At 40.0% G+C, this 25,164-nt stretch overlaps 1 protein-coding gene across 1 annotated transcript in view; it reads right to left on the bottom strand.

Annotated features, from left to right (window-relative positions):
• The window catches only part of STX8 (syntaxin 8), a 61,582-nt gene that overhangs the window by 19,998 nt on the left and 16,420 nt on the right, over positions 1 to 25,164 (bottom strand). Inside the window, exon 4 of the mRNA XM_008593218.1 lies at positions 21,677 to 21,787. Coding sequence (XP_008591440.1) covers positions 21,677 to 21,787 — 111 coding nt within the window. The remainder of the gene's footprint in view (positions 1 to 21,676; positions 21,788 to 25,164) is intronic.

Below are 25,164 nucleotides of genomic sequence, written 5' to 3'. Positions count from 1 at the left end.
GGGATCCGAACCCTCGGACGGGAGCGCCGCCGCGCTTCCCAAGCGGCGCACTATCCAGTGCGCCACCGGGCCGGCCCTCAGAGCATGCTTTTAAAAATTAATATTAAAAGGGGAAAAAAACAAATGTAAGAATTTTTTTAGCAACCTCAAAAAAATGACAAGTTAGAACTATAGCCATGTATATATAAATACCTACTATAGAATAAAAGTGACAACATGGGCACAATATTCATATCAAAAACACATCACCACCATACATACAAAAAAGATTTCCCAGAGTTATCTAATTCCCAAAGCTGATCTATCTCTACTTTCCTCCCCCTCCCCCCCTCCTCTTCCGTCCTCCTCCCATCTCAACCCCCTCCCTCTGTTTTGGTGATTCTACTTTGTTGATGGTCCCAAACCTACCAGGAAATCCTGCAAAAGATACACCTTTACTAATAAGAACAGGTAAGATCCTAGGTATCCATCCCTGTATGCATAACACTTAATTTTCTTTTCTTTAGGTTCTATGCTCAACTTAACATTTGGGGTGACGCCGATTATTACTCAGTACTGTTCTACAAGGTACAAGGAAAGTATAAGTACAAGGAAATATAAAAGAATTTAAAACATAATCCTTGCTTTCAAGGAGTTTATAATCAAATTGAAAAGAGAAACTAACAAACATAAACACACTTACTAAAATAAAAGAACAGCTAGCTTTGTATCCGTGGGCAATTCCAATAACCACTTCATCCCTGGTTTTCTTACCCATAAAACAAGCAAACTTACTATGTCAATGGTCTTCAACTTTCTTTCTGATCCAACACTTGAGGAATATGACACCCTTATTAACAGTGGTGTTGGGAAGTGAGTGGGAAGACTCATCTTGATGAGAGGAGGCAGGTATTCTCTGGAATTCTACAGAAGTTTCATCTTCACACTCTCCCAGAATATTACAATATTAGCTTTCCACTAGTTTTCCCCTGTTTTATAAATCCTCAAGCAACTTCTTTCTTTCCTATTCACAGCCAGACTTCCTTAGAGAACATGCTTTGTTCACCAGCTCTACTTCCTGACCCCCAGGTTCGATCTTCAACCTACTCCAATCCAACTCCTGCCCCTTCATTCTACTTAAACTCTCCTCACCCATAACCTCCTTCTGGCCAAATCCTCTTCCCAGTTTTCACCAGACCCCTTTTCTAGGCCTCATTTGTCACAGCTGACTTTCTTTTATCCGTGACACCTCTCCCCCATTAGCTTCCTCCACACCATTTTCTCCCGCTGACGATTCTTTCTCCATAATTTGCAGGTACCCCTTCCCCCATCTGCCTTTTTTTTTTTTTTAAAGATGACTGGTAAGGGGATCTTAACCCTTGACTCAGTGTTGTCAGCACCACGCTCACCCAGTGAGCTAACCGGCCATCCCTATATGGGATCCGAACCCGTGGCCTTGGTGTTATCAGCACCACACTCTCCCAAGTGAGCCATGGGCTGGCCCCCCATCTGCCTCTTAAATGTTTGTGTTCCTCGGGAATTCTATTTAGATCTGCTCGTCTCACTACGTTGTCTCTCTCTGGGCAACTATATCTGTTCTGGTGGTTTCAGACTATACAAATAGATGCAGTGTTTAAAGACATTTTATCCCAAGTACAAATGAAATTGGACACATTTCCTTGAGTCATTATGGTGGTGGACTCTCAATTAGGGATGGACAGGGACATACTCCCCTCCCTGGCAGGGCAATATCAGAATCCAGGGGCTGGGGGAGAAATTACAATAAATAGTTAAAAGGAAACCCCACATATAAAACTTCAGGCAAGACATGTCCTCCCCACCCCTCACCCTGATTGGAAATCACTGTGCTAAAGACCTACAAATTTATTTCTTCCCATGATATTTTCCTACAGGCTCTGTGTCTGCACTTGTGGCTTTTCACTTAGTAACCTCAACTCGGTATTCCTCTCCACACTCAACATATCCAAAATCAGATTCATTACTTTTATCCAATGAGCTGTTTCTCCTCCTAGGCTATTTTGGTTAGCAGCATCACTGTATTCCCAAGTCTTCCAAGCCATTTTTTTTGTCTCCTCTCCCCCACATCTCATCAATGTTCAAGGCCTCCCACAGACATGGTTCTCAAGTCCTTGCCCTCATTCCGTCCTGTTGGAATGCCTTGGTTCAGATCCTTGTCACCTCTCATGTAGAAAATGGCCACAGCTTTGTGACGGTCTCCTTGTTCCCAGTCACACTCATTCAAATCATCCTACTCTCTGCTGCCAGAGTCATCCCCCTAAAACAGATATTTCACCATATAATTTCCCTATGTTAAAACGTCCATGACTCCCTGGAAGCTACAGATCAAGGGTAAGCTCTACAATGTGGCCCCAGTAATCTCTGCAACATCATCTCCTGACATCCCCTCTGTCATATTCTACTTCTCCTTCACCCTGCAGACTGCTCACCACCACTCAAAGGCACAAACTTTCACATTCTCATGTTTTTTGTATGAGTCTGGAGTGTCCCCACCCCCTACCCCTTTGTGCATCTGGCAGAATTTTATTCATCCTCTAAGGCTCAACTCAAATGTCACTTCTGCTGCTTCGTCTTTCCTGCTCCCTATCCCCATCCCCCTTCCCTGGAATCAATCACTCGCTGGTGCTCCCATGGCACTGTGCTCACAACCTCCAACGTGGCATTTATCAAGTAGGATTGTAGTTAGTTATTTACTCATCTGTCTCCCTTCCTAAATTATGAGCTCTGTGAGGAAAGAGGCCACATGACGATCATGTTTATATCCCCAGCACCAAATTTTTTTTTTAAAAAGCCTCAGAATATGCCAGAGAATAAGCATTCAGTAAATGTTTATGAAACAGAACTAGGAAAACCACTGAGGTTTTTAAGCAAGAGAGAGACAAAATGAGAGAAGTATTCAACATTTTTATCTCGAGAGTTTAAAAAAAAAAAGCAAAACAAAACTAATCAACTGCTACCTGCCTGCAAGCCTTTAGCAGCAAATCGAGGGAGTGACTTGAAAGGGAATTGTGTCAGTAAAACACTTTGTAGCTGAACCTCACTTTTGGAATAACAAGTAAGAAGCATTTCTCCTTTGCAAAGTTAGAGAAAAAAATGCTAAATACTATGCTTCTGAGTTTAGAATAGACTTATTTCTTTAAAATATAGTCATGTGGCATATAATGACATTTTAGTCAACAGCAGACTGTATATACAACAGTGGTCCAATAAGATTATAACGCAGCTGAAAAATTCCTATCACCTAGTGACATTGTAGCCATCATAGTATCACAGTACAATTACTTTTTTTAAAAAATAAATTTAATGTAGCCTAACTGTAGTGTTTTTATTATCTATAGTAGTACACAGTAATGTCCTCGGCCTTCACATTTACTCACCACTCACTGACTCACCCAGAGCAGCTTCCAGTCCTGCAAGCTCCATTCACAGTAAGTTTCCTATACAGGCATACCATTTTTTATCTTTTATACCATTTTTTTGTCATGCCTTTTCTATGTTTAGATATGTTTAGATACACTAATATGTACCATAGTGTTACAACTGCCTACAGTACTCAGTATATAACATGCTGTACAGATTTATAGCATGGGAGCCATAGGCTATATGCCATATAGCCTATGTGTAGTAGGCTGCACCATCTAGGTTTGTGTAAGTACACTCTATGATGCTCACACAACAAAATCATATAACAATGCATTTCTCATAACGTATCCCCATCGTTTAACACATGACAAATCAGTAATTTTTATTCATATTCTTTCAAGATGGAACTTATCTAATAAATGGAGCTTATGAAAGAAATGCCACATTAATGTTATATATCTGTCTTATAAAGATTTTACCAAAAAGTTTCATGATCATTTCTAAAGACATAAAATGATTTCATTTTCATCCCAAAAAAGAAAATGATGTACTTTATTATTAAATTATTACAATATCGGGGGGTGGCAGCCATGTGCAGATAATCCATGTCTTTCTGCTGACAAATGAAGTTGAAGCTTGTTAGAGTTCATAGGGAGCGCGTTCTTATCAACTGAACACAGAACTTAAAAAGCAGTGAATTCCAAGAAGTAGCTTTCTTTAGCTTTTCTTAGCATTTCAAAAAGATGTCAAAGTGACTACATAAAATGTTTGTTTTGTCTGGAGAAAATATCAGTGTTTGAGTATTCACAGACCACAGGGAGGTCTGCAGTTAAGACATGAGAAGACATTTCTAGGGTGTCAGTGAATTTGAGTCTGCAAAGCTTCGTAATTAGACCTGCCTACAGATGTGAAAATGCTACTATGGGATGAAAGGGCAATTCCTTTTTTAAAACTTTTTTCGTAGTTTCTTTCTGTGAATACGAAGATGCACAAAGGCTCAAATTTCAATCAGAAATAGGTTCTTCAGAGACAAAGTCTGGCAACAATACCACACTGAAGAAAGGCTGCAGTCAGGGAGGCAGGCCAAAAGGCTACAGTAATTTAGGTGCAAAGTAATGGGGGTCTGGACAAGGAAAATGACAAGAGGGCACAGAGAGAAAGGGACAATTAACACAATAATTCAAAGGGAAATTCCACAAGTGTTGTTGAACAGACTGGACATAGAGAATAAAGATTTCCAAGCCTGGGTGACTTGGGGGAACTGACATAACTTAGTAAAAGGGAAATTTTTCATTTCCTTTCAAACTTCCACATGGTTTCTAATAACAACTCCAAAGTAAAATTGCTCCTTCAAGATCATGATCTATGAAGGTATGGATACTTTTAGCCATATTTAACTTTCAGTCCAATACTCTGTCCTATTCTTTCTTTTTTTTTGTATCCCATCCATCTGACAGATACTTACTGAATACCTTCTATGTATCAGGCACTAACCTAGGGACTTGGAAGTGAACAAGATCCCACGGAGCTGATACTCTAGGGACAATAAATGCCTAACGCTGTGCCTGTGAAGAGGAAAAGAGGCCAGAAAGGAGAACTGAAGACAGAACTGAAGTGACTCCGTGTTTGAACTTTAAGTGACTTGTTCCTCAGGACCTAAAAAACTGACTTTTTACTTGAATTTACTGATGTCAGAAAACCCACTGTTTAGACAAAGATAGGTATAATCATGACTTGGTGCAGTACACACAACTAACTTTGTTCTATAGATCAAAATTGTCCTGGAAACCCAATATAATCACTCACCTGTTACATTTTAAAGCAATATTTGGAATCTTGTTTACTGCTAAGACTTTCCTTTACTTTTATTATTAAAAATCTCCAACTTTTTACCTCAAGTGGGCAGAGTTTCCCCTCATCCTGCGGGGTAGTCATCCCCAGTTTGCAAACCTAATAAACACCTCCTCAAAATCTCCTTATGGACTGAAATGTTCGACACTTGCTGCAAAGTAAATACTTGAAATATATTTTTTTGTGTTAAATTGAATTAAAAATCTCAATTGAGTATTATTCCAGAACAAATAAGATCTCAAACAAGGAACACATCTCTCTTATATATGATCCAAGAAAATTTTGCCACAGCATCTCTAAAATCTACGACATCAAATATTTTTCTACTTTTAGACAAATCCCACTTTTTTCCCTATTCATTGCTGGAAAAATTTACCAATAAATTTAAATGAAAACCTTAATAAGACAGCTCACAGAAAAACAGAAATGCAATGTGGAAAAGGCCATCAGGAATCATTATTTTGGCCTCCAACCCAAACTTTAGAAACCCCAGAGTGTTGTTCCTGAGAAAGCCATCCCGGCACTCTAAAATCAAGCAAATAAAACCGAAAGGAAGAGTTCTTTACCTTACGTGTTGGCTGTCACAGTACCTTTAAAGTAGAAGAGGGGCAAGAAGGGGTGATATACAAATAACATAAGAATTCCGAGAGATGAATTAGCTACTCTGCCACATTTCTGGTGACTAAGAGCCACCTGCTGGTTAAAGTTCAACTATAACAATCCAGTGATTACCGTCTATTGTAAGCAGCTCCTTACTTTATTACACAATGCATGGCTGAAAACATATTTAGAAACAGAATGCATAAAAATCAATGACGTGCTTCCCAGTGATTACCGTCTATTGTAAGCAGCTCCTTACTTTATTACACAATGCATGGCTGAAAACATATTTAGAAACAGAATGCATAAAAATCAATGACGTGCTTCCCAGTGATTACCGTCTATTGTAAGCAGCTCCTTACTTTATTACACAATGCATGGCTGAAAACATATTTAGAAACAGAATGCATAAAAATCAATGACGTGCTTACATATTCAGAAGGAGCTTCTGTTCGTAGAGCCATGACTTTTTGACACTGTCTTCAAAAACAACTCTGCACCTTCTTTTACCTTGTTCTTCACAAACACAGTTAAATGACGAATCCAATGAGTGTCCAATCGAGGTGAACAATTTGTATTTTGCACTTAGGCATGTGACCTACCTAATGATTTCCATCTTTATCTCAACACTGTTTTTCCCCTTATTAAGCATATTTGTTTCCATTCTCACTCATTTTGTAAAGATAAAGTGCAATAAAATATTCAATTGAGTGCAAATTAACACTGATCTATGGACAAAAACGCAAGCCTAGTGAAATGAAACAGTAGCAGGAGTTTACGTTTGTCAGCTGATGTACAAAAATCCAAATTTGGCATTAAAAGACTGTTTAAGGGTGTCAGTGAATAATGTATACACATTCAAGATGCACAAAAGCCAAGCACTGACTATATAGCCATCATTTCCACCTCAATGACCTTGCTTTTTATTACACCAGTTTATCTAATTCATATCTAAAAAGGCAAATTATTGAGATGGACACCCACACTTTTAACCATGACATCCTTTCTCTCTGGGAACAGGGCCCAGGAATCTGTAAGCTCCCTTAGGTGACTTTTATGCAAACAGCTGAGCACCAATGTGCAGAACGATATGGAAACTATGGCTCTTGAAAGAGTAGGATTCGAGACAGTACACAATAGGAGAGAAATAAATGGTGTACAAACTCCACTCACTCTACAAGGGCCATCTCAAGTCTTCTTTTCTTCCGTGGTCAGGCTCTTGAAAGAGTAGGATTCGAGACAGTACACAATAGGAGAGAAATAAATGGTGTACAAATTCCACTCACTCTACAAGGGCCATCTCAAGTCTTCTTTTCTTCCGTGGTCATCTTAACCTCCTCCCCCTCACACCAATATCTCCCTTTTCTAGTCTCCTAGACCATTTGTGTCCCATACCACACAATTTAGCACTTCATTACACACTATCATGTATTGTCCTCTAGTTGTTTTGTGCAAGATAAAAAGACCATTCCAAATGACATACAATCCCTGTATTCCCTTCTGCTAGGATCAGGGACAGCAAGCATTCATTAATGTTTATAGAGCACTTTCCAGTTTACAAAGGGCCTCCACATATATTTATCTCAGGTGAACTTCACAGTATTTCATGATAATCTTCATTTTGAAGAAAATGAAATGCAGTAAAACTCAAACCCAGGTTTTCCCCTTCCACTGAATCACACAATGCAAAGTTAGCTTATGTTGCTTGAATGCCTGGTGGAGGATAACACTGTCCATAGGTGCCATCAACAGGAGGATGGACAAGCACTCAAAGCCAGTGAGAAATGGGCAAATGAGGGCCCCAAAAAGGCAACCCTGGGAAGATACCAAAATCAAGAGAGACAAAGCCTGAGAGACAAAACCTAGGGCAAAGGATGAGAAGACTCAAGTTCTAATTCTCTCCGCCAATGACTCATCTCGGGTACAATCACTTCACTAAGAACCAGTCTCCTCACCTGTAAACCAAAAAAGTAATCCCTTCTCTGTTTACCTCTGAAGATTATTATGAGGGCCAAATGAAATAATATACATGAAAGTGCTTGGTAAATTGAGAAGAGAGGGAGGGAGAAATAAAACTCTTTTCTTTTTAGCAAACAAGAAAAAGTTTAATTGCTTAAAAACTTTTATTTATAAAAATCACAAGTTGGAAAATAAACAGATTTTTTTTAAAAAAATCAACATAATGAACTAAAATACAACGTGTATAGTTAAATCCTCTTTTTTCTCCCTCACTCATGAACTTGAATTTTCCTCCTTTTTCAATTCCCAAATGACCTCTATAATTTAAAAGTAACACATATAAGGGTAGAGAATCTTTTTATTTTTCATACCAAAAGTCACAACTATCCCAGTAGTTAAGGACTGCAATTCAAAACAAAATACCATTGTTCACCCATCAGATCAGCAAAACCTGACAAGTTCTGTAATGCCCACAGACAGCTATGGTGTAGGGAAAGGGGCTCTCCCATATATTGCTGGAGGGAGTGTAAAGTAACAAGCTCTTAAAAAACAGACATGGCAGTACCTGTTAAATTTTGAACATTCATATCTTTTGTCCCAGTAACCCCACTTTGGGGACTCTGTCCTACAGAAATAGAAGCCACAGTCCTTATGTATATTTACTGTAGCATTGTTTATAATGGCAGAAAAGCTAAACAACCCGACAACCACTAAATAGGGAGTGGATGAAAAAATAATTGCATATTTATATTGTGAAATAATAGTGGTTGAGGGCTGGCCAGTTAGCTCAGTTGGTTAGAGCATGGTGCTGATAACACCAAGGTCCAGGGTTTGATCACAGTACTGGCCAGCCACACACACACAAAAAAAGCTGTTGAAAAGAATTTGTTAGATCTATTGATTTGGAAGAATGTCCAAATTTAAGAGAAAAAGGTAAATTATAGAGAAATATGTACAATACAATTCTGTTTTCATAAAAAATAGGAAAGGAAAACTCATATTTTTGTAAATATTTATATAAGCACAAATAAATATGTGAAAGTAAACCCTCCAAATAGTTACACTAGTTACTTTAGGAGGATGACCTCGGAGGGAAGGAAAGGGAGGGAGAATATTAACTTTCAAGTTATATGGTTATAATGAGCATGTATCATGTTGATAATTTATTTTAAATTCAACTAAAGAAGAGTCATTTCCCTATGATGGATGGGGTGGGGGGAATAGGAGAAGGGAAGATCATACGGGAACAAAGATCCACAAAGTAAATGGCAACTTAAGTGAAACTATTAGAAAGAGGAACTGAAAGCATCCCTCTTCTTTTAAGATAGGAAACTGAAATTAAAACTGAAAAATGCCAAAATCAAGCGTATTTTTCCACGGGGAAAGAGCAATGGAAGAGAAAGATATGAAAGGAAAAGATAAGAAAGATGAAAGAGAGAGAAAGAAACAGGAATGAACAGACTGGGGATGGGGCAAGGTCTAAGTGAGTCATTAAAGGAGGAAGAATAAAAATGACAAACAGGTTTGCAGTTACACAGAGGAAGAGAAAAAGGGCTAAAGAGAGAACTGGAAGTTGACACCATTCCTTTCTTAAGGTTAGGAAGTACAAGCAACTTTATTCTCTCCTCATTTTCAACAGAGAAAAACTAACTTTTCAAAATCTAACGACTGGGAATGTAAGTTTCCCCTTCTATTGACTTACATCCCCATCTTGTGGTCTATTCAGGACATAGCTCTTAGAGTATGTGAGTGCACGTGCAAATATATAGATGCATAGCTATGCATACAAGTGTATATATGTATATACTTATACATAAGCATATAGGGCTTTATACACATATACGTGCATATATATTTATACATATACACACAGTCAGCCCTCCTTATCTGTGGGTTCCGCACCTGTGGATTCAACCATGGATCAAAAACATTTGGGAAAAAAACTGCATCTGTACATACAGATTTTTTTTTCTTGTCATTATTCCCTAAACAATACAGTATAACAACTATTTACACAGCATTTACGTTGTATTAGGTAGTATAAGTAATCTGGAGATGACTTAAAGTACACAGGAGGATATACGTAGGTTATATGCAAATACTACATCATTTTACATAAGGAACTTGAGCATCTGTGGATTTTGGAATCTGCAGAGGTCCTAGAACTAATCCCCTGTGGATACCAAAGGACAACTGCAGTCACTTAGTCTGGATTTTTTTCTCTATGGAATAGGAAAGGAAGCTCTGTTAGCAGCCTGACTTCCGAATAGAGACTAATTTAAAAAAAAAAGATTATCCATATAGATGATTGATGAAGCAAGTGAGACCAGAAACCTTGAGATCTGAATATTAGTCATTGCAATTTTGTATCATTGATCAAATCAACCTAGGTAACTAGCTATTACCATGTTCCGTGTAATAAAACATAGTCTGTCCACAAGTGGTTAGCAGCAGTAACCTAGTGGTTTTTCTCCTAAGAAGGTTTTAAAAGGTAGGCAACAAAGGAATATCAAATGAAAAAATTTTAAAAGACGTTATTTATAAGAGTATTTTTAAAAAACATGAAACAGGCCGGCCCGTGGCTCGCTCGGTAGAGTGCGGTGCTGATAACACCAAGGCCCCGGGTTCGGATCCTATATAGGGATGGCTGGTTCGCTCACTGTCTGAGCGTGGTGCTGACAACACCAAGCCAAGGGTTGAGATCCCCTTGCCGGTCATCTTTTTAAAAAAATAAAAAAATAAATAAAAAATAAAAAACATGAAACACTTAGGAATAAGTCAAATGAAAGATGTATGAGACTGCTATACTGAAAATTATAAAACATTATTTAAAGAAATTAAGGAAAACCTATTAAAGGCATATACCACATTCAGAGATTGGAAGACTCAATATTTTAAAGATGCCAATTTCCTTAAAATTGATTTGTAGATTGAAAGCAAATCCAGTTTTTTGTTTTTGTTTTGTCACTTCAGAAGTTGATTCCAGTTACAGGTTGCAAGGCAATGCAAAAAAAAGACAAGAAGAGCCAGGGCAATTCAGAAGAAAAAAAGAGGCTGGAGGACTCATATCACCAGCTACCAAGACTGACCACAAAGCTGCAGTGTGGCACAAGGACAGGCAGATAAACCAGTGGAACAGAATAAAGAATTCAGAATCAGTCCCATATACACATTGTCACCTGATTTATGACAAAGGTGACACTAAAATGCAGTGGAGAAGAGACAGTCTTTTCAATATCAGGTACCACATCAACTGAATATGCATATTTAAAAAATGAATCTTGGTATCTGTTATCACCCTACATAAAAGAAAATCAATGCCAAAAGGATTGTAGATCTAAATGCAAATGGTCAAATAAGAGGTATTTTAGAAGAAAACATAGAAGAATATCGGATCGCAACCCTCAGTGTCGCGCCCGTACCGGACCGGGACCGGCAACGGGATCGCAACCCTCGGTGTTGTGCCCGCCCCTCGCTCAGCCAGTGAGCGGCCGGTCTGTACGTGGGATCCGAACCCTCGGCGGGAGCGCCACCGCACTCCCAAGCGGCGCACTGTAACAGTGCGCCACCGGGCCGGCCCTAGAAGAATATCTTAATGACCCTGGAATAGGCAAAGATTTCTTAAACAGGCCACAAAAAGTACTAAACATAAAGGAAACACCTAAGCTAGACTTCTTTAAAATAAATAGCCAGGAATAAATTTAACCAGAAATGTGTTAAACTTATTTGAAGAAAACACTACTGAAAGACCCAAAAGATGGCTTGATCAAATGGGAAAACATTTAATGTAATCCCAATTTTTTTTTTTAAAAAAGAGTTGTTTCCCTCCTTTTTGAAATTAGATAAGTTGATTCTAGAGTTCATGTAAAAAAAATAAATAAGCAAAACTCTTAAGAAGAAATTTAATGACAGGAAACTACTATCATGTATCAAACTTAAAATAAAGCCTCAATATTTAAAAGAATGTGGTACTGGCCCATGAGTAGACCGAAGGACCAATGGAACACACTACAAAGTCCAAAAGTAGATCAAAATATATATGGGAATGTGTTAAATGAACAGGTCAGCATCTCAGATTTGAAGATGAGAAGATAAAAAATGTAGTCAGTCACAAAAAATAGGGTAGCAAAGTAGGAAAAAAGTGGGATTAATACTCTTCATAAATTAAATTTCAAATGAATCAAATATTTAACAATTATAAAACGACAGAAGTACTAGGAAGAAAAATCAGACACAGAATGTCTTTATAACCTTGGTTCACTATAATCATATATAGTAATTACATAAATCTCTACTAAGATATTACTATATAAAACTATATTAGTTTGGCATAGGATACAAAAGTTTAATAACTCTCTTTGGGGAAGACTATAGAAAAAACGGGCACTCACGTAAATTGCTGGCACAAGTCTAAACTAGTTCTACCCCTCTGGAGGGCAACTTGCCAAATACTATGAAAACTGCAAATGCATATACCCTTTGACCCAGCCACCCTACTTCTAAGAACTTACCTAAAGATACACTTTCACACATCCAAAATCACTTAGGTTTATGGTTATTCACTGCTATATTTTTGTAATAGAAAAAAGCTGAAAACAATACACAAATCTATTAATAGGGGACTAGTTAAATAAATTATGGTATGTTCATACAATGAAATATTATAAGGCTATAAAAACTAATGACAAAACCTTATTCCCAATTGGGAAAATCTCCAAGATATTTGATCAGGTGACAAAAGAATGTTGTAGAATGGTATGCATACTACAGTACCATTTGTGTAAAAGATGGAGGGGAATAGGAAATATATTCATATTTGCTGGTATATGCTTAGGAGAACCCTGGAAGGATACGCCAAAACTTAAGAATAATTACTTATGCTGAGGAGTGGGGAGCATAGTGGGAGGGTTATCACTGAATCTTGTTAAATGCTTTTTAGATTTCTTAGCCATAAAAATACACAAAATATACTCTCCTTCCTCTCCCACTGTTAAGTCTGGAGTGTGGCTGGGAACTGCTACAGCCATTCTGAGACCATGAGAGGGTCGGTCTGAAGACAAAGCCAGCACTCTGAAGAAGGCAAAATAAAGCGACGCAAGGACCTGGCTCCCTGGAGGCATTAGCAGGCTGTTGAAGTAATCAATCCTCTCACTTCTCTCACTGGTAACTTATTACATGGGATGTTTTTCCTCATTTAAACCATTTAAGTAGGTTGTCTGTTAGGTGCAGCCAAGAGCATCCTAACTGCTAGCCGAGGGTAGTGAGCTGTACCCAGGCACCCACTTAACAAAGTGGTTAGAGCGGGTAACTGCAATAAGCATCTTCTTTCTCAGACCTTTCATTCCTCTTCCTCTGACTGCTGCAGAAACAACCTTCCCTTCTAGTCTTCACAGCACACTTACATACCTGTCCGCACTCATTTCACCGTGTTGTGGATTTGCTTTTGTTTGTTTCCCCAACCTAACTGAACTCTTCGAGAATAGGCATTATAAATGATGAGCAAATCTCACCACAGTCACCTCTCGGCCCACCTCAGGGGTGCCTTTATGAACTTCTGATTCTAATCTTTGCTGACCAAGAAAGCAGCAAGACTATACCAAAGTTACTTATCCTTCCATCAAACTACCCGAAATAATCAGTGAGGCAGAGACAAAGCCATGTGCTCCCCTCCTTGAGCACACAGAAAGATCGCTGTTGGGTTGAGGCCATAGCTATGCTAATTGCCTGGTGGGGTTATTGTCGGAATCCCTGCTGACTTAGCTGATTGTATGGCTAGGCAATTGTATTTATTGTTAAAGCAGTTGATAACTGAAGCCAAAATGTTTCATTATTTTAGTTACACTAAGTTTTCCATTTGTATTGTCAGGGCTAGGGGTTAGGGCCCACAGACCCTTCAAACCCATTATATAGACTAGATCATCAGACCCCTCACATGCCAGGCTCGGTCATAGACCCCTCACATATGGGTCTACGCTGGGTAACTGGGAAAGATCCTGGGAGCCAACGGCAGATGACATGAGCTCAGTCCTCAACAGCAGTAGCAGCAGCTTAACAGCAGCAGTAGCAGCTGTGGTGGTGGTGGCCTCTTGGGGCAATCCCGGGGGCACTAGCAGCCTCCAGCAACAGCCTCCAGCAACAGCAGTGGCATCTCAGGGGCAGGGGGCCCCTGTGGATCAGAGCCATTTGTCCTTTATACTTAAGTCCATAACCCAGGACACCTGGGTGCACATGCTCAATTACATTAGACAATAACCAAGGAACGCCTGGGCACATGTGCATACTTATATTTACATCAAATGCTCGGCAAGATTCTGAACATCTGAGGGATCCTGACCATTTTCCTTCACTTTCCCTATAATCGCACTCCCCAGCCTCCCTGGGAGTGAGGTTGGAGCCACGTGACTAGTCAGGAACTTGTGAGCCAAAGCACATAAGAGGGCTGTGAGTTCTCCACACACTCTCTCTTCTCCCATCATGAGGAACGTGGGGCCCTGTGTCATGATAGCACAGCCCTAAAGATGGAAACAACCTGAATCTCCTAGTCACCATGCAAAGGGACCTGTCTGGGAGAACCAGACTTTACTCAAGGCATGCAAAAAAGCTTTCATGTGTTAAATGCCTGGTATTCCCAGGTTTGTTTAGTTACCACAACACAGCCTACATATCCTGACTCAGTTAATCTTTCAATCAACCAAAATTTGCTGAGTCAAAAATTTGCCTGCTGTATACCCAACTCTGTGCTGGGTGATATGAAAGCTACAGAAAAATGCATAAAGATGCTCATTGATTAAGTATTTATTAAGCATTATGGTAGGCTTTGGTCCCTGTCCTTGAGGTATTTAAAATCTAGGTCAAGAAACAAAATACACACTTACAAAAGAGAAAGAGAAAGGATTAAGCACTACATCATGCAGCCTCTCTAGCTAAATCAGCTCCCCACTGATATTGTCTCAAAGCAATATATACTTACTTTCCTGCTGAATTTATTTTAGTTATTTGTGTGATTCTTTATTTCATGTCAGTCTCTCTCACTGGACTTTACATAGCTCAAGTGCAAAAAGCAGTTTTTAGTTATTTCAGTTTTTTGCCACCATATTCCCCATACCAGTGCATGGTGCTCAATAAATATCTACTTAACAAAAGAAGGCCCCCTTTATCACAACATTTTTGCTTCCTTACCTATTTCTCATTAAATTAGCAGAGAATTTTAATATCTTTGAATACATTTATACATCTTTGGTTCAACTACCCTTTCTCACTTAAATAGAGAGAAAAGCAAAGCTTTAACTGATTTCAGCACATCTCAGTAGGAAGTTACCATATTTCCGGGGCATAAATAAGAAGGATAAATATTTATGGCTTATCCACTGTCTCACATGAGCTAACTAATGATGCAGGTGTATATTCCTTAGCAATTTCCTACTTAGAGAAAAGTAGTTGGTCATGTGTTAATAATAATATTAAGCAATAAAATATAAATCAATGATTCTTTAGGAAATCTAAGTCTACTGGGTATAAATCATAAACCAAGCTTTAAACTGAAATAAAACATTCAATGGTTTAAAATGGAGAAGGGGGATGTTTTTAGGGGGATATTTAAATGTAAGATTTAGTAGCTCAAGGGAAAAGTACATATCTAAATTAAATTTAAAAATCTGCACTCTAAGAAAATGTGGACCTTTCATTATCATCTTCTTTTGATTTTAGCAATTTGGTCTGCTTGTTAATATACCCTTCCTGCCATATAACTACCATCTCAAACTCTAAATAACTTCCTATTCCCTGTAATCCCCTACATAGTTGGTGGTGTGAAGATTAAAGCTTAGCCAATTAGCCACCCACTATAGCCGATTTAATCACATAATCTTTGAGAAGGTCACAGGGCAGTGGAGTATGCAACAATTTTTTTTCTCTTTACCGACAAAGAGATAACTAATTGTGAGACTCAGTAGTGCTCTCAAATATAAAGGGCAGTAGGGTTTTAAATCAGAAGCTGTGTCACTGCTTTATAAGTCAGGGCTTATCGTCTTCTAAGAGACATTGTTTCCAGAGACTTCTTTAACAAGTTTCCAAATACCCTAAATTAGTCAACCATCACTTACTTAGACCAAGGCTTACTGCTTTAAAATAATGACCAGTAATCCGTAAGGTAAAACTAAGATTCCGTCACATGACAGCTACACATTCAATTATGTGATTGTCACATTAAGGTCTGTTTAAAGGAAATGCTAATCCAAAGTGAAGTCTGACAATACTCTTCTCTCCTTAATAAGGCCACATAGGAGGAAGAGGAGAGGAAAGAAGGGGTAGAAGGATTCCTAGGAATGAGAGACGGGGAAGAAAGAGAGAAGAGGACTGCACAAAGTACACAGGAAAGGAGGAAACAGAGGTAGGGGCTCTAGGAAGAGAGAGGCTCTCCAGCTTCCAAGCAAGCAACCACAGTAGGGTAAACTGATCTTGTGGTATTGCTACCAGCTATTATGGGGCTCTGAAATACTGATTAGCAGATTAGCCCCAGTTCTCTACCAGAAGTGTTGTGATAGTCTAGCACTAATGACAAAATGTACCAAACAGAGTATGTCTATAACATTTTAAAGTACAGACAGGGCTTTCTGGCCATTGTGTTTCTGTAGGTCATGACCTAAGGGAAAGACCTCCACCCCCACAGTGACAAGCAACCCAACAGATCTCCTCAATATCAAGAATTACAGAAGCAAACAAAAAAAGCTGGAGGAATCCAGAGACTGGAGAAGCAAACAAAAATGTTGGAGGAGCCCAAAACTAGGAATTAACTGTAGGGAGGACTGAGTCATTGGAGATACCAGACAAACCAACTGGCAGGGATGGGGATGAAGTTTCTCCAAAAATACAGCAGAAAGGTTCCTAACGGTTGGTGTGAGAAATTACTAGGCAATCTGACAATCGGAAGGCAAGAGGATACAGTCCAACTGTGAACCAAAACTGGTCATGTGGACAACTGATTAAGATCCTCAGAAGGCTAGGTCCAAACAAAAGAATTATCAGGTATGAGAAATTGGGGGTGAAGAGGCCTGAAGGGTAAGGGTAAAAAAGGCAAAAATCACATTCCGATATAGGCAACTGAATGTAATCAAAGCACAATTCTGACCTCAAATCTAAGACAATTCACTTCTAGCAATCTACTTTGGCTTTAACGTTCATTCGTTCATTCATTAACTCATTCATACACTTAACTGCTTTTCTCTAGTAAGTCCACAATGGTTCTATTCTCCCTCACTAGTTGGATCAACACTATCTGGATATCCATTTTCATAAGCCTTGGGCAGATTTCCCAGGGACTTTCTATACAGTATTTGAGAATGGCTTCATCTAGGATCCATTTTCTTACTTATCAAACTCCCATGGCATGTCTGTAGGACCTGGACTTTTTGGACAAGTATATGCGGACACATTCCTGTTAGGGTGGGTGCAATGGGTCTAATGCAATCCTAGCTCAACAAGGATTCACCAGTGGAAGTGAACGAGGGATTCACCTTCCAGGCCACCTACCATTCTCTTTCCTTTTTATCTGCAATGATTTTCTTTCTTCGTGGCAATCAATATCTAATTGCCACATTAGTTTCTTACTCGTGGCCAGACTCCATGTCATCTGGAACGGACCATCACTGTCTGTTATACCCATTTTTACCTTCTTCAAATCACCCCTCATGAGTCATTTCTCCTCGACAGTGCTTGCATGAGTACTTTTTAAACAGAATTCTTCTGGAAGCTTATTCTGAACTTTTCTAGACTTCTGTTCCTGAATTTAAAAAGATGTAATATACAAGTTGCCCTCAGTTTCATCCTGAGAGCATGTCAATAGGTCTGGCCAACTACCTTAATTATTTTCAACCCTCAGGACTCCAGTCACCTTTGCTTCACAGTTTCTCCTCAGTCTGGTCATTGTGTCCCCATGCCACCCCAACCATTCACCAACAAACCAATAAGTAACGGCCTTAGGTCCACCATGTGGATCAGCCTTATGCGCAGGAAGAATAGGAGGCCGTAGGCCTAGTGGTAGAACTTAAAAGGTCCTCAGACGCCTCCATCCAAAAAAAACACCTCTGCTACTAAACCGCCAAATTCCCTAAATCCTCCCATCAATTAATTTACTTTGGTTTAAGTCCTAGTATTCAAGGAGACTTCAGTTAAACTACCTCCAGAAGACAAGTCACCACCAGCCACTGATTCCATCACTAGAATTAAATTAACATGAGACTGTTTACTAACAAGACAACAGGCAGCAAGCTGGGCACTGAGGAAAGAGGACACAGAACAAGTAAGATTCGGAAAAGGAGATGAGAGGGCAGGGGACCAGGTGCAACACATGGAACAAGACTGGTCAAGGAGACCAGGTCCTTCTAGAGCACTGGAGGGTACGACAGGAGAGACAGAAGGTCTCCAACACAACACAACACACTGGTAACATCTCATATTTATAAAGGTTTTAGACTTTACAAAGCCCTTTACATAGCAATCATTTCATTTGGTCCTAACAACCATGAAAAATGGGCAGAACACATATCCCCAGCTTAAGGTCAGTGATTTTGAAATCCAGATGACTGAAAGACTAGTGAGCTACAGAGGTGAGTCCTTCTAACACAAGGTTCAGTTCTTTTTATGGTGCAATGGTTTAAGAGTTCAGACCTGAAATCCAAGCTCTGAGACTAATTAGCTTTAGAATCTTGACTCCTCTGAGCCTCAGTCTCTCTTCTGTAAAACAGGATGTTACAAAGAACTCCTGAGCAAATGGACATAAAGAGCTTAGCATAGTGCCTGGTGCACAGAAAACAAACAGCAGATGTGAGCTGTTAGCATCATCACTAGTATACCAGGACAAAGCTGTGATTCCAACCTATCAGAATCACTTGGGAAGTTTCCCCAGCCTCACTGCTACCCAGTCCTCCCCACAGACTACTAACCAGATTCTGCCAAGTATATGGTCCAGATGCTTGTATTTTTCTTTTTCTTTGATTTTCTTTCTTTTTTTTCTTTTTGATAAGCCTCTTGGGTGACTCTGGGGCAAAGTGCCACACTTAAGAACAAATAGATACAAAGCAGTACTCCTCAAATTGCAACATATGTTCACATCACCCAATGATCTTGTTAAAATGCAGGTTTTGTTTAAGTAAATCTGGGTTGGGGTCTGATCACCTCAATTTCTACCACTTCCAGGTGATGCTGATGCTACTCATCTGCAGGTCACGCTGAATAGCAGGAATACAGAGATTACCACAGTGAGAAGAGGAGAGGTAAAAAAGGCAAGAGAGGACCGAAAACCAAAAAAAAAAAAAAAAATCCAGCAAAACCCACAAAGACCTAATTCATAAGTTGGCCCCTTCAACATCATTAAATGACATAATTAATGAAGAACAATAAGCAGAACCTGGCTGTCTTGTTTGGGCCATTAATAACTAAAGCCAAAACATTTCATATTTCAGTTATACTGTTTCCATTTGTATTGTCAGGGCTAGGGCTCAGACCCTTCAAACCCATTGTACAGACTGGGTCTCCAGACCCCTCAGACGGCATGTCCATGCTAGGTAATTGGGAAAGATGCCAGGAACCACTGGCAGATGACAAGAGTTCAGTCCTCAGCAGTACCAGCAGAAGCAGCAGTAGTGGCCTCTCGGGGCATCCCAGGGGCACTGGCGGCAACAGCCTCCAGCAGCAGTAGCAGCCTCCCCCCACCCTCCCAGACATCCAGGTGGTGGGGACAGCATAGATCAGAGCCACTCATCCTTTATACTAAAGTCCATAACCCAGGACACCTGGGTGCCCATGCACATCTACATCAGACAATAGCCAAGGAATACCTGGGCGCTGTTGCGAAAGTGAAGGAAAATGGTCAGGGCCCCTCAGATGTTCAGAATCTTGCCAAGCATTTGACGTAAATATGCACATGTGCCCAGGCGTTCTTGGTTATTGTCTAATGTAATTGCGCATGTGCACCCAGGTGTCCTGGGTTATGGACTTAAGTATAAAGGATGAGTGGCTCTGATCCACGCACCGCCCCCCCCCGCCAGGATATGCCCGGGGGGTCATAGAGGAGGCCGTTACTGTTGCTGGAGGCTGTTGCTGCAAGCTGTTGCTGCCAGGGTCCCCAGAACACTCTGTGAGGCCACCGCCACCACTGGACCTGTAAGTGCTGCTACCATTGCTGAGGACTGAGCTCACGTTGTCTGCCCACAGCTCCCAGGATCTTTCCCCAATTACCCGGCGTGGACCTGAGTGTGAGGGGTCTGGTAACCCAGTCTGTACAACGGGTTTGAAGGGTCTGAGCCCTAGCCCTGAAATGTTTTGGCTTTAGTTGTGAATTGCCTAGCCATACAATTAGCGTAGTTATGGCCTTAATCAGACAACTGGCATAGTTGTGTAGCTTTAACAGGTGCACATGCATATTTACGTCAAATGCCCGGCAAGATTCTGAACATCTGAGGGGCCCTGACCATCTTCCTTCACTTTCCCTACACCAGCACATAACAGACTGATTTACCATGACTGCCTCCACCACTACGAAGTAGAACTATTTAAATGTTTTCTCCCCCTCTGGCTATCATCTCTCTACTTGACCCCTACTCCCCCATGAGATGTGTTCCACCTCCTAACTCTGCCCTCATTCATCTCTTGACTAAAAAGACCTCTTCCTTCAATGGAACGGCCCTTCTTGAAAGATGGAACTTCCTTTGCACCTTTGATTCCCTTGTTCGCCTGCTCTACTTCCCCCACCTGGATCTCCACCGTCTTCCACTCACTGCAGCCCTGCATCCAGGGGACTGGATACTGCTTGAGGAATATCGGCAACCACCACAAACTGGCCCACCTTAGGCTTCAGTCTTCACTGAAAACCCTGCCCAGGACACCTGCCTGCAACTCCTCCCTCAGTGGCTCCTTGGTTTCACTTCTTCACAGAAACATTTCATCTAGCCTCCTGTATTTCGTAATTCATGAAAACCTTGGATCACCCGCTCCTAAGAAGACTGGGACCAACAGGACAAAAACTGTTTGATCCTCTTCAGCTTGTCCTAGGGCAGTGGTTTGCAGTCCTGGCTGCACATCAGAACCACCTGGGGCACCCCTGCCCCACCCCCATCCCCGCTCTGATTTAGAGATGTCTGGCAATGTGTGGCTAGGGTCAAAAACCACTGGCCCTGGGAAGCCGTATTATCCCTAACTGGGAACTAAGTAGAAACAAGCTGCCGCTGCACAATGAATACATCATCCCTAGCAGGGAAGTGGGGGAGAAGCAGCTTACTATCCTGAGCTCACTTCCTTTTGTGATGGTTCCCACAGTGAAGTTAAGGGGGTTCTGGAAGCAGGAGGGAGGCCAGCTCTAAAGATGTAACAACTTATGGTTCATTAAACTCAGCCTTGGAAAGCTGGACCACTTCTCTGGGTCTTCCAACAGAGCTGAGTTCAGAGCAGCTATCAGCTCTGCAGAGTGTGAATCACTCACTGGCAAGGAACGGGGAGAAAAATCCAACTGCCATACTCCTCTACATCCATAAACCCCGACGACAGTCTTACTAGGACACATTTCTTCAACATCCCAATCTAAAAAAAATCTCATTTTTTCACAGATTAGTGACTTCAGGAGTTTATAAGGCAACTAACAAAGCAGAAAACTCAAAGAATGCAAAAATCTTCCAACTTTCTTCTAAGTATGCTCCACCCAAGATGGGATTCAGCTGAACATACTGGGTTTACTAAATCTAGAAAATGAAAACTAAACTGAATAGAAAATTAATCACTATAAGTGAACAAAATATATCTTCATAGTTAAAGAAATTAAGCCATTCTGGAAATAGCTGCAATATCTGCAAATAAACCTTCACCCACCACATAATCCCTGTAAATGAAAACATACCTGATTATATCTGGTTCTGCACCCTCATTCTTAAAGGATGCCAGAAGTAGTCTCTCTCGAGTTACAAGGTCATCCAACAGGTTCTGTCTTCGATCCCCTTCAAGTTGTGTTCTGAAGACATCTTGTTAAGGTCCAAAGGTAGATGAATCACCTCATTTTACCTAATACATTATGTTAACTCTTTGAGTTAGTTTTTTTTTTTTTTTTTTTTTTTTTTTTTTTAACAGACTCTAATCACTGCTATCCAGATGCTTTTCCGGCTCTGATCTTCAGCTTCACTGATCCTTCGGTAAAGGACCTTGACAGTACCATTGCAGAGGGACTTATAAACAATGACATGGATTACTATGCAAGTACTTTCACTGAGAAATATACAAGGTGAGTATTAATCTTCCAGTGACCAAAATTTTAATGATTTTTTTCTGTCAAAGCAATCTGGCTCAATGATTACTTAGGTTTTGAATTACAGGTGTCAGTGTTTAAAGGTGTTTTCCTACACATTAATACCATAAGATACTGTTTTAAAAGGGGGGATCCTCTATATTGCCCTCTTTCTTCCACATTAACAACCTATTAACATACCTGAAATACATTTCATAAAGTGCTACTTTATGCAACAGATTTGCTCAAAAAATTGTTACCATCAGTTCATTATTTAAACATTACATGATCTTTAAAGAAAATTACAAAGAAATAATCATATTTTAACGTGTTATTCTGGCAAGCCTGCTAGACTAGGAGTCCCGCGGGCAGAGTTTTATTCCTATTTTGACCACTATCTATGACCTTGGACTAGTTATTTCACCATTTTGGATCTCTGTTCCTTTATATGTAGCACTGGATTATTTCTAACACCTTTGCCAGCCCAGTTCATGAGTGATGGCTAAAAAAAATAAATCAGCGCTAAATCCAAAGTTTTATACACTGGCTTTCTTGAAGCAAACTGTGTATGTGTGTGAGAGAGAGAGAGAGAGAGAGAGAGAGAGAGAGAGAGAGAGAGAGAGAGTGTGTGTGTGTGTGTGTGTGTGTGTGTGTGTGTGTTAAAAAATAGTAAAAGAAATGTTGAAGGAGAAAACTTCTGCCATAAAGAGAACAAGTAGAGAAAGCTAACACTTTTGAGAGAGGACGTACCTGGCACAAGACATAAAAAGTGAGCACAAAAATAAGCCACCTCAACTTGATTTTATTTGGCTTTTATGTTTTTATTAAATGGCTTTTGCTTTATTTTTTTATTTTATTTTTTTTCCTTTTTGTCTTTTTTCGTGACCGGCAACGGATCGCAACCCTCGGTGTTGCGCCCGCACCTCACTCAGCCAGTGAGCGGCCGGCCGGTCTGTATGTGGGATTCGAACCCTCGGCGGGAGCGCCGCCGCGCTCTCAAGCGGCACACTGTAGCAGTGCGCCACCGGGCCGGCCCGGCTTTTGCTTTATTAGAGCTGAAACGCTGGTGACTCAAAGTAGCCCTGGCCACAATTACCCAGTCCTAGTAATAATAGCAAGACATTACTTTCAATATCCCGATACTTTTTAAAAGAAGAATATAAAACATTGCATTTAGGCCCAAAAAGTTCCTGAAAAGCTGGCTAATAAAAGCAGTAGCATCGTCACTGCCTGTATGTGGAAAAACCACAGCCTAGGGAGTGTACACTTCGGTTGCTAACTTTGCATAGAAAAGAGCTAGCTAGTAAAATAGTAAACAAACCCAGGCAAAAATTTTCCCCAGTAACAGTACTTAGAAAAATCATAAATCCCCCAAGCCAATGTAGCTGAGCAGTGTTAGTGATTTTAGATATTAAAAAATAATAATAATAAATGAATTCTCTCAATATTCCCAAATGCTACTTTCCTGAGCCAAATTACTACCATTACTTTTCCATTTCTTGCCTGACAACAGTCACTAAGTACCCATCTTAGAAACCATGAAGTAGCAATTGTAACTAAGAAACAGGGAGCTTAAATATTTCTTCTGCATTAATAAAAGGGCCTTTTACTAGCCTTTTGGTCAATGCAGTATCAAGAATAAACATGAATGTGTTTTAAATTAATGGTAAACTGTGAATAAAGCAGAAGGCTATTCTTTCTAAAAGCTCCTCAAAAATTAAAAGATACCAAAGCTGTGACAAGAATGATACAGGACGAAATGGAAATTTTAAACTCTGAAAACTATTAACTACATCACAATACTAGCTATTCTTCTCTCATGTACGTGCTATGCTTCACCTACGCTGGCAACCATTGGTTTTGTTGGGATTTCAGTATTCAACCACCCAAGCAAATATATGCTGCACTATAATCCAATATTACAATTAAGCACAGATTCAAATGGCTCAGGGATTTAAGCATAAAAAATAAAATTGTAGGGGCCGGCCCGGTGGCGCACTGCTACAGTGCGCCGCTTGGGAGCGCGGCGGCGCTCCCGCCGAGGGTTCGGATCCCACATACAGACCGGTTCCCGCTCACTGGCTGAGCGAGGTGCGGGCGCAGCACCGAGGGTTGCGATCCCGTTGCCGGTCCTGGTCCGGTACGGGCGCGACACTGAGGGTTGCGATCCGTTGCCAGACACGAAAAAAAAATAAAAAAAATAATAAAAATAAAATTGTAAACGTATTATTAGAAGACATAAAAGAACATTTTAATCTTGAAGTAGGAAAAATCTAAGCAAGATTGAAAACCTAGAAGCCATAACTACATAAAATTTTACATATCTGCAAAATAAAGCTATAAGTGACAAAGTAATAGTGGCAAATGGGGGCTAGCCAGTTAGCTTAGTTGGTTAAAGCATGGTGTTGTAACATCAAGGTCAAGGGTTCAGATCCCATACTGACCAGCAAAAAATAAATCAATCAAAATAGGGCAAATGAAAAAAAGGCAAGGGACATAGCACAGGAAAAAAAAAAACCCCACTAATATCTCTAATGAAAAGACATTCAGTTTCACATTAGAAAAAGAAATGCAACTAAAACAAAATACCATCTTCACCTATCAGATTAGGAAACTGACAAGACAGTTTTGGAAAGGGATGGGAAACCAAGCCTTCTCATACATTCCTAGTGGGAATGCAAACAGGGTTAACCAGTTGCCACACTGCCTCCTAAACATCTAACAAACTTTAAAAGGCACTTTTTGCAACAGGAATTTCTCCTGCAGATATATTCATATATCTATGCAAGAACTTAGAAGCAAAGATGTTCACTGCAGCATTGTTTGTAATAGCCAAATATTGGAAACATCCTAAATGTCCATCAGTGAGGAACCAGTGCATCTAGGCAATGGAGTTTTGCAGCCTAAAAAAAGAATAGGAAATCTACTTATGTATTGATGATAATAATTAACATTAATGAGGACTTACTAAGTGCTTACATTAATTAGTTGATATGGAATAATCTCCAAAATACAGTGTTCAACCAAAAAAGCAAGAAAAAAGGCAGTGAATAATATGCTCCCACTGTGTTACAAAAAAAAAAAAAAAAAAAAAAAAAAAAAAAAAA

This window comes from Galeopterus variegatus, unplaced genomic scaffold, assembly GCF_000696425.1.
Source record: "Galeopterus variegatus unplaced genomic scaffold, G_variegatus-3.0.2 Scaffold8897, whole genome shotgun sequence".
Taxonomy (NCBI): domain Eukaryota; kingdom Metazoa; phylum Chordata; class Mammalia; order Dermoptera; family Cynocephalidae; genus Galeopterus; species Galeopterus variegatus.
The sequence above is the reverse complement of the archived record's forward strand: the minus strand, read 5'-3'. Positions and strand labels throughout refer to the sequence as shown.